The 11277-nt window shown below is 32.9% G+C and overlaps 1 protein-coding gene across 1 annotated transcript; it reads right to left on the reverse strand.

Annotated features, from left to right (window-relative positions):
- Window positions 1-5239: 5239 nt before the first annotated feature.
- LOC114282844 (mitogen-activated protein kinase homolog NTF3) lies at window positions 5240-9650 on the reverse strand. Its single transcript, XM_082873660.1, has 3 exons — window positions 9009-9650; window positions 7711-8137; window positions 5240-6252 (listed from the first exon to the last, which is right to left on the reverse strand). The coding sequence occupies exons 2-3, from the start codon at window positions 8131-8133 to the stop codon at window positions 5557-5559; spliced, it is 1119 nt and encodes a 372-aa protein (XP_082729786.1). The 5' UTR covers window positions 8134-8137; window positions 9009-9650; the 3' UTR covers window positions 5240-5556.
- Between the last annotated feature and the right edge of the window lie 1627 nt (window positions 9651-11277).

Raw genomic sequence — 11277 nt, forward strand, 5'->3', positions numbered from 1 at the left:
CAATACAATTGAGAGACGAGCAACTGACATTGTTGAAAAAGACACCTTTCTTCCATGTAGTTGATAGTTTGAGACAAAACAAAGTGAAAAAGAGAGATTCTATGAAATAAGATGATGTGGTTGCAAATATTTTGGAGGCTTACCCGATGGATGAAGAGACTTTCCAAATAGGGGGTAAGAAAGTGAAGTTGAAAAGCAATCATTTCAAATTGATTTTTGGGATTTCACGTGGACGGAAATAGATGAACCTCTCATACAAAAGAAAAAATGAGATTGATATGGTGAAAATTAGGCAAATCACGAAGGGTAGACAAGAACATCAATCAGAAAATTGATCACTCAACTTTTGGAAAGCAACAATAATAATGATGTAGAAGATGTTGTCAGACTCGTGTGCCTCTTGGTTGTATCCAAGCACTACAACAACAATTGGTTAGGGATTCATGAAATATATCGAACATATTGATAGGATGAAAGTTTATGATTGGTGCAAAGCAGCAAAAGAACAACTCACAAGATCAATATGAAACAACATCAATCAAATCGATAGTGTCCAAATGTGTGATGGTCTTATTGGTAATTAAATAGCTCATTTACAAGATATAATATATAATATTTAAAGTACTATACACATTTATAACAATTTTTTTGTCTTCAACAATATTGGATTTGCGAGCATACAAGCATAATAAAACCAAATCAGAAAGATGGAATTCCAAGATTTACAAAATGGAATATCTCACAAATTGGAGAAAATTTGGCAAAATTAGAACTGAAGAATCTGCAAAATGTTGAGGTATGCAATATCTAATTGTCACTGAAAATGGATTGAGTTACAACCTTTTAGACAAATCAATGATAAATTTCTCACTGTGAAGTTATGAAAATTCAATAACAATATACAACATATTGAACCAACCCATGATAAATTTATCACTGACAGATCAATCATACTATACATTCAACTCTCTCCCAGTGACAAAAATGATAAATTTATCAATGTTTAAAAAACCTTGAGCAACAATATACAACATATTGAATCAACCGATGATAAATTTATCACTAAAATTTGTGTCATATTATTTATCTTATTAATTTTTATATTTTTCATTTATATAAGTAAAGAATCTGGAAGAGACAGATACAGAGCAAAAAAATTACCAAAGCTTGGTACTCCAAACCAATGATGAAGAGAAAGATAGTGATTTTGAGGAAGAAAAGCAAACTCAAAAAGGAAACAATTCTAAAGAAGAAACAAAAGAACAAGAACAAGAAGAAACAATGATGAACGAGAAACTCACTGCAACAAGAATTTCTACAAGATTTAAGCAAACTAAAAAAATCAAAGCATTCTGAAAACTTGAAGAAGAGAAAGAAACAATAATGAAAGAGGCATGTGGTCCAACAAGAACTTCCCCAAGATTCAACCAAACTCAAAAAGCAAAGCATTTTGAAAAACTTGAAGAAAAGGAAGAAACAATGGTCAAATAGAATTTCGGTCCAACTTCTTTATTGGGATTCAAGCATCAAACAGTGGCTCAAAAGAGAAAAGCAACAAGTTTGCAATAAAATAAATTAAAATAAGGTGCAAAAAGGAAAGTCTGCTATGAAATAAATCTCTTGAATGTGAAAATTAATGAACATGCCTTTGAGAAACTAGAAGAAGATGTTATCATAATCCAAAAGTTGGAAATGGAAAAGGCAAGAATTCAAGCAAAAAATGATGACCTCAAAGACCAGATCATGAAGCTCAATAAACAGATGGCAGATATGAGGAACAAAGCAAACACACATATAGAAGTCAAAGATGTGGAAATAGAGCTCCTTAAGAGTATTGCAATACTAGTTGAATCAAATGTCCACCTTGACAGTCAAGAACAAGAAATTGCAATCGAGGCTGAAGGCACTTCTCCAAAAAAAAAAACCGCCTCTTCTGAGCTCAATGATAAAAATGGTCAAAAATAGAGAAGCAAGAAGAGAGCACAAGGATCTAGATTTTTGGTACATGGAGAAAAGAGAACCAAACCAGAACAAAAAAACTTGATGAAGTACAACCAATGCTTGAGGAAAAGGCAAAGACCATAAAAGAAGAGAAGACACACCAACAGCCTCCAACAAAAGAAATGCACACTTCTTATCCAATGTTTCATAGATTGCCAAAGAAATCAAGGATAAAACTCACTACCCTTTAGGCAACAAAAACCAATAAGTAAGAACATGATTTGGTCCTACATTTGCAATTTGGAATCTAAATTTGGCTATATAGCCTATAGGCTATATCATTTAACAAATGTATCGATTATATATCTATGATAATGATAAAAAGGTAATTACCAGTGTTGGTTCCACTGTATTGGGAGGGGTGGACCTAGGTAGAACAAACTGGCTATACCTACAGACTCAATCTCACATTTTCATGCTTGACTTCCCAAAGTTTTGAAGCCATGGCCCATCTGCTTTATAACATGCACCACCAAATATAACACAATCCAATTTTGCATTGTGGCACATGCCCAATGAAAACTTGCATTGCAAGACGCATATAATGTAGATCTCAAAGAACACGACCAAGAAAACCTTATAGGTGATACTCGTGTAACTACTTGTCTCCTATGTTGAAAGTTCATCTCTGCCAAAAGTCATTTTAATCTAACATATCATCCCATCCACAGTGTTACATGAATCTAGAAAATTCAATATGTGGACACAAAAGATTTCCCAACAAATATATTGAGAATACTATTCAGTCTTCTAGATTTTATGATAAGTTAAAATAGCACCCCTACCTACAAAATTAGACCACTATGCAACTTTTTCATCTTTATTTCCATACTCACTGATAAATTTTTCACTTTAGAAAATAACAAACCAGCAACTGTGTTCAACCAAAACAATTTTGCAACAAAAAAAAAAAAAAAAATCCAATATTCATCACATATATACATATCTCAAAGCTTTTAATATCATAATCAAAACACAAATTCAATCGCAAAAACATCATAGATTCATAACAGTAATATTACAAACCAAATCAAAATCACCAACTCAAACTAAAAGTACATAACTCTGCATACATATCCATTTATATAGGTTTCACATAATGATACACTATTCTTACAACAAATCAACAAAAAACAAAACGGTCTCCAAAATCACAAAATCAACTCCAAATCGCAAACACAACACCAAAATCACAATATCACAATATCAAAGTCACATAATCACATATATATATATAGATAGATAGATATATATACATATATGTGTATGTATCACACAAACCAAAAACCTAACAAAATCACAAACCATATCACAAAAATCAACTCCAAATCGCAAACACCACTCCGCAATCATCAACTCCATATCACAAATCAATTGTAACAACTCCAAATCACAAACAAATTCGAACACAACGCACTAATGATCTCCAAGCGAAGAATCAATTTCATTCACTCACAAACTAGTTCCAAATTCAAAGTCCTGGTCCCAAAAGCTCACGAAAATCAAACAGAACTACAAAATTCAAACCAAACGTGCAAAGTATAACAACAAAAGGGCAAAATCAAGATTTAAAAAATGTAACAAGACTTGTGCATGCATGAGATAGAAACTCAGAACCTAAAAGGTAATATATTGGCTTATTAGGATCGGCTAGTAAAACACCTTATTTTTATCATGAAGTGCAAAATGCAAATATTCCTTACAAGACCTTTGTATTCGAGCTCACCCAATCCCCAATAGGCCATTTGTTGGTTGAGAAAACTAAACAAGGTTCCTATTTATGAAAAAATAAAATATAAAAGGATAAATTACATTGACATCAATTTAACAAAATTATAACAAAATTCAAAATTTTGACATAATTACACAAATCTTCATTCAATGTCAAATTTGTGGGTGCAGTTAAAGTAGCTGTTGTAGAAGTATTTTTTGATGTCATCAAAAGAATTTCTTAAATGTTAAATTTACCCTTCATATTTAAAACAAAACTAAATTTATTATTTTATTTATCCAATAAAATTATATATGTGTGTGTGTATCGAAACACCCAAGTCTCGCTTTCTCCCTCATTTGCATCGCATTGCCTGTCACCTCTCTCTACTATTGTCATTGCCTTCCCTCCACCTCATTCCATTACTAATCACTACTTAAACCCCTCCACCTCCCTTTTCACTTTTGTGTGATAATAGTGCATATAGTGACTTTGGATTTAGTGGATTTCAATCACTAGTGGGCGTTATATCTAACAGTGTTGTGCAGAGGGCAATGGGTTTGTCATGGTGGCATGCAAAGGAATGACTTTGTTGCTTTGATCCTTTTCTACTTCATTCTCTCATCTACATCACCTAAACCCTCAGGAAAGATTTATCAGACAATGCATTATTGCTTCATATCATGCCTTCATTGATGAGGGCAATGGTGCGTCAATAGAGGCCGCTAGAGTGGCGAAGATGAGTGGCAGTAGTACCTTTGGGCAATGACGATGGGTGATTAGTGTTACTTATGTGGTATAGAGTGGGAAAACAATGATGGTGCCCTAGTTGCTCTGCCTATGTAAAACTAAAAAGATATATCAGCTAGGGTTATTAGTTGGGGTTTGTTTTGGAAGATGATGGTTGTTTGTGATGATTTGGTTGTGAATATCTGGAGATTGTTGATTGAAGGTAGTGGTCATGAGAGAGAGAGATTGCAGGAGGATTAGGGAGGTGAAGATGATGGAGTGAGGTAAAAATGTAATTTAATGAGGATAGAAAAGGGTAAAAGACTAATTAAACAATGTCCATTACCTCCATTTAGATCTCCATTATTGGAGAAGTGTATGTTATTATGCAAAAATTATGGAGCAACTTGCAGTTTCTCCGAATCTCGAGAGAGGTTAGTATAATTTGTCCAGGCAAAAAAAAAACACAAATCCTAGTAAACAATGGAATATGAAGAGCACCAATTAGCACCCTTCAAAGTTGCAGTACCAGCAGGGAACGGCAAAGTTGACTCTGATCGTGTAGTGTAGATCCATAATATCGAGCAATGCACAACCCCCGTTTGGTAAAACTATTTTTTGCAGCTTAAAAAGCACGTCGCGAACCCTGCTTCAAAAAAGTTATCGTTTTGAACTCATTTTGAATTGAAAACACAAATAAACTAAAAACAGCTAAAGCAAAAATATCTTCATATGTGCCTCTTGAATGCATATGTGAAAACTAAAAGTTTTAATACTCCAGCAAAAGACAAACATATCTTCACACAAACATAACTATCCAAAATAGAGCATTACATACCTTAATTTACAGAGTCCCAGAAATACAATGGCACACCTATATACAACTTAAAGAAGCTAACCCGACATAAAGAGCCCTATGTCATAAACAAGCTCTAAAGAGGAAGATATTAGTAATATTTTGCATTAACAGCACAAACCGCCAATGCATTATTCCTCAACATTATTAAAATTAAACAAGGAAAAAGATACAACAAAAATGCATAAAGAGGTAAACTATTACCTCTAGCACAATAATAACCTTCAAAGGCGGCTCTGTAAAACCCAGAAAGTGAAGGTTACTGATTCACCTCCATGTTGGCTGGGGCAGCTTCAGGATGGTGGTGAAGCATTTCATTCCACATCATCTCCCTTATCATTTCTTCCCTTAAATCTTCATCTATGTCAAGATCAATTGGGACCTGTGCTGGAGGGTCGGAGCTTTGATCATATAGCGAAGACATGTAAGGGTGTTGTAGTGCTTCAGTAACACCAATCCTCTTTGTTGGATCAAAGACAAGCATCTTTTGTAGCAGATCAATTGCCAAAGGATGGGCATTTGGGTAAAGACAAGAAAAGGGTGTCCCAGGAGAACAAGGTAGCGATTTAATATACTTCCTCGCCTTTGGGTTATCAATGAATTCAATGTCATCCTCTCTCTGGCTGCCAAGGATGTTAATAATCAGCTTAAGCTGGTTGAGACACTCCGTACCTGGAAAGACGGGTTTCCGACCAAGGAGTTCAGCAAAGATGCATCCGACAGACCATACATCGATTGAGGTCCCATAATTGTCGCAACAGAGGAGGAGCTCTGGTGCTCGGTACCACCGAGTAACCACATACTCCGTCATGAACTGGTCCTTGCCACTGCTGGTACGTGCAAGACCAAAATCACATATTTTCAGGTCACAGTTTGCATTGATGAGAAGGTTCCCAGGCTTCAAGTCACGATGAAGGATGTTTGCCGAATGAAGATATTTCAGTCCTCTAAGCAACTGTACAATGAAATTCAGATTAGTTTTATTACAAATAAAAATGCCTCAAAGCAAAAGGGATAAGAGTCTAAATTTTTAATATCTCCTAGACCTAACAATAATCACAATCATCACAAATGCTATCAAGAAAGAAAATAGTGCAATTCAAATGTCATGTAAATAACAATATAACTCGCTTCCACACTGTGCTTGGTTGGGGGATTTAAAAAGGGATTTGAAAAGGAAAAGGGAAAGGGAAAAGGTAGGTGAAATGTGAATAAAATATGACAACATTTCACATAGTTTCACACTCCTTTTTCCTTTCTCTTTCCCTTTCCCTTTTCCTTTCCAAATTCCTCAACCAAACACAACGTAACAGAATGCCAAGGTCAACAATGTAAATATACATTTGCCAACTCCAAACTAACATCATGAGTCTTTGAAATAATGATAATAAGTGAAACAGAACTAAAACAATACCACAAAAAGCACAAAGCTACATAATAGATTAGTCACCACATCATTGCAACCGTAAATCTGCAGCTGTCACTACCAATGGAAATCAGACAGCAGTGGTCAAGTTATCAAACTCATGAACCTAATGTATAATCTCCACATGGATCTATGCCTGCCATTAACAGAACTTTCCAGCACTAAGTTTCAATATTGCAGAATCTTCTTAGAATAAAAATTGTTCACTATGTATAAACAACTTACCTTAAATAAATGGGTAAACTACAAATACACCCATGAGGTTTGTCAAAAATATGGATTCCCCCCTTGTGTTCTAGCAATCACAAATACTCTTTTGTCAGAATTTTTCTTGCAACTGACCTAACAGAAAAAATAAAATTACCCAAATACCCTTTAATACCAAAATGAAATTATCATACTATCCTCATTTCCATTCACCCACCACTAAATTCCTCTTTCTCCACCACCACAATATTCTCCCACCCTCAGTGACACACCAAATGCTTGTTGACAATAATGACGGTGGTGTTGATCGAGAGTGGAGAAGGTAGTACGATAATTGGGTAAAGTGATATTACTAGTTGAGAGAAAATGGGGAATAAGGAAGGTGAGATAGGAAAAAGAAAAATAATAAAATACAGTGTTTAACTTCGGTTAATATAGGTATTAAAAAAATTTGTTATTTACGTCATATACTCTTTTAGTCTAACTCAATGGTTGATTAAACCTCAATGGATGGAATGTAATTTCTCAAACCTGAGGGGAGAATCTGTATTTTTAATAGACATTATACACTCTGCTAATCTAACCTTAACGGTTGATTAACGGAGGGGGTTATTTGTTATGTGATTGGAAACCTGAAGGGGTGAGATGTAATTTCTCAAACCTAAGGGGAGAATCTGTATTTTAATAAACCTTAGGGGGTGTATATGTAATCTATCCTAAATAATTAAGATAAAATGTTTATCTATGATTTCAATAGCATTGATTAGCAGATTAATATACCTGGAAGAGGAAATACTGGCAATGGTCATTCATAAGTGCTTGAGAGGATTTGATAATCTGATGCAAATCTGTATCCATAAGTTCATAAACCAAGTAGACATCCTTGAAAGTTCTCCTATGGATAGGCATCATGACATCTTTCAAAGCAATCACATTTTCATGTCTAAGATGCCGGAGTAGCTTCAGTTCACGCAAAGTTCTCAGCGCATCAATACGGTTGTCAAAGACATTATGTATTTTCTTAATTGCAACCTTCTCATTGGTTTCCCTGTTAATAGAAGAGCATACAATTCCGTAGGCCCCTCGACCAATAGGCTTAATTGGCACATATTTGGTATCAATCTCAAACAAAGTTTGCCACATGGAAAAGTAATGCTTCCCTACAGACTTAATTCCATTTGGAGGCTCAACTTGAGTGGCCATTTGCCTGCAAATCACAATGGCAAAATAGACATCAAAAAAAGAAAAAAGAGTATAGAAATAAATTATTTTATTTAAAAGGACCAATCCTTTTGGATACCTTGCAATAACATTCTTCAAATCCTTTAACATATCAATCAAAAGCACAAACCCACAAAGTAAAGAAATGAAGTTGTAGAAATTTAGTCATTGCCAGGACTGGTAGTATATTAATCATTTCGAGAAATTCAATTGATGCCTATCATGCAATTCTATCTCACTTTTGGCCACTAATCTTTACAGCGAGCATTTTTTTTTTTTTTTTGGTACAATGATCATCTTCATCTAGGGTGGGAAATTGATAATTAATCACTGCATAACACGATGGCTGGATTCCAAGTGAATAAAGATTTTTCTTTTTCTTGTTTTTTTAACACATTTTCAACAACTGGATGGTGGACCAAAGTTCAAATTTTCCAGAACTAAATTAGACCCGTGAAAATGGAAAAGCACACTAACTGTTCTCACTCAATTTCCAAAAGTACTGCATACCCTTTTGCCTCAATACAGGCAATTCATGGAAAAAAACTAGTAGTTACTTCCAAATTTCCAACCAATTGAATTAAGGTTTAGTTCATTAATTGCACTTGCACAGCCACATAATCAAACAAAAACACAAAATAAAATTTTAAAAAAGATCTCAAAAAAGCAATGAAATTTCAATAAATGAAGATTACTCGTTTAGGAAAAACCTTAAAAAATAATAAATAAAAAGAAGAAAGAGATTCCAAACAAAACAGTATAAGATAGTTTACCAACAATTAAGCACAAAGCAAGAAAATTTCCATATATATCTCAGGAAATTTGAAAGAGCCAACTATAAATGCAAAAAGTCTTACTTCGTCGTTACAAAATTTCCCCAAAATTTCTTTGTCCTCGATTCTCTCTCACACGAAGACTGGCTTCTTCGTCGCCTTAATTTCCCGCGACTTCAATTTCTGAATCTTCAGCAAAATTCGCAGCTACTTGTTCGCTTTCCAAAACCCTCATACGAAAATCCAATATCAGATTCGTTATCTGCATCAGAATTCACCATTCATCTTAATAAGTCCACGTTGAATCTCGAGCAAAATCCATCGTATCCCACATTCGAACCATCAAAACCCTTATTTCCCCATTTTCCCCCTTGGAAGTCAGTCGAGTAAAAGCCCTAATTTTCACCAGATTTCGGGAATCGGATCAAAAAAGATCTTAGATAATGACTGCCTCGTTAGATCCGTTGGATTGATTATTTATATATATTGTACAGATACGTATACAGACATATATATATATATATATATAGAGAGAGAGAGAGAGAGAGAGAGAGAGAGAGAGATTGTCAAAGCAGAGAGATATGGAGGAATAAACTGTTGATTCGTTATCTCGTCGATGGATCAGTGTGATGGAGAAGACGACAGAGATTAAAAAAAAAAACAAAAAAACAAAAAAACAAAAAGATATAATACATATAATTTGTTTTAGGGTTTTTTTTTTCAAGTATGATTTCTAATTTTAGGGTTTTTTTTTTTAAATTGCTAATTAATTTTGATAATTCGAATCGTTAATTTTTTTAAAAAAAATTATTAAATAAAATATTTAAGTAAAAAAATTAATATGATTAAATATCGGTGATAATATGTTTAAATCATATAATTTTTAAAAAAAATAAATAATAAATATTATTTTAAGAATAATTATTAATTTTTTTTGTGATACACGACACCCTATAATTTTAAGGATAACTATTGTTTTTTTTAAATAAAAATTTAATTCAAATATATAGCTATTGATGTTTAAGTACTTTATTTTTTGAATGACTGTTATATTCACAAGTCTTAAAAGGTAAACGATTCATATTATCAAAACAATATCGGTGGTGGATTCCATGATCCACTCAGATGTGAATATGAAAAAAAAAAAAAACAAACAAACAAACAAACAAAAAACTACTAATCCTTTCAGATATGTATTTTTGGTTAAATACAATATTTTTGTTTCCATCAAGATGGGATACAAATATCTTGCGTGCCACTTATATCGTGTTTTCTTTTAATCAAATTTAAGATGTTAGGTTTGAGTCTGTATTTTCTAATTTTTGTATTTAAATTTGTAACAGAAAGTTTCATTTATGTTTGTTGAAACGACTTTGGAATTCTTATTTTAAGGGTTGGTTTGGGATGTTCTAAAAAAAGTGTAATTTTTGACTTATTGTTTTATATGGGTCGGGTTTGATGTGATATATTAGAGAGATGATGTGATTTAAATAAAATGATGTGACTTAAATAGGATAGTGACTTTTTCTTTTTGTATTATTTAGTTTATGCCAAACCAACCCTAAGTCGAATGTTACTGTGAGAACTAGATATTTTAATTATTTTTTTATTTTTTATTTTTTATTTTTTATAAAAAAATATATTAAAAATAGAGAGAATAATTTATTTTTTTTTAATAACTTTTTGACTAAAAAAACTAATTCCCAATGGTGTGGTTTAGTAACAAGCAAATTGTGGACATTAATTTTCTTATCTAAAAAATTTGTATAAAAATAAGCAGAAGTATTAGGATTAATGGCTTGTGTTTTGTTTTTTGTTTTTTAACGTATTTAAATTATTTTTTGGAAAATAATGTTTATATTTAAAAAAAATTAAAAACTATAAACAAAAAATTGCTTGATTTTTATTTTTATTTTTGAAAAATCGTAAATAGTTTACAAAATTTACTAAACACAAACAAATTTGATTTTAACTTATTTAATTATTATTTATTTATTTGTTCATTTTTCGCCCATATTTTCCGACTATCACCAATTGTTCATCACTACCACGGGGCTGGCCAATGATCTTCTACCACCACCTACCTTGGTCGCTAACCACCTCTCACTGGTTGTAGCAACTTTCGGCCACCATCTCTAATTGTAAACAATCACTTTTGACAACCACTTATTACAGATAGCAACTACTTGGCCATCACCTCCAGCTGTCGATAACCACCTTTGACAGCTGACCACCATTTTTGGCCACCATCTTTAACCGTCAATAACCACCTTCCGCCACCGCTTATTTTAAAAATAAATTTTAAAGTACTTATTTATCAAACATGTATTTTGTTTTAAATGAAATAAATAAA

The sequence above is a fragment of the Camellia sinensis genome, chromosome 6 (genome assembly GCF_055761805.1).
Source record: "Camellia sinensis isolate YWXY chromosome 6, ASM5576180v1, whole genome shotgun sequence".
Taxonomy (NCBI): Eukaryota; Viridiplantae; Streptophyta; class Magnoliopsida; order Ericales; family Theaceae; genus Camellia; species Camellia sinensis.

Bases quoted from the DNA above. Each gene is read 5' to 3' on its own strand.
- LOC114282844 (XM_082873660.1), bottom strand. From the start codon at position 8,133: ATGGCCACTCAAGTTGAGCCTCCAAATGGAATTAAGTCTGTAGGGAAG. The intron at 6,253-7,710 runs GTATATTAATCT...TTCATTGTACAG, and splicing joins GCCAGTATTTCCTCTTCCAG to TTGCTTAGAGGACTGAAATA.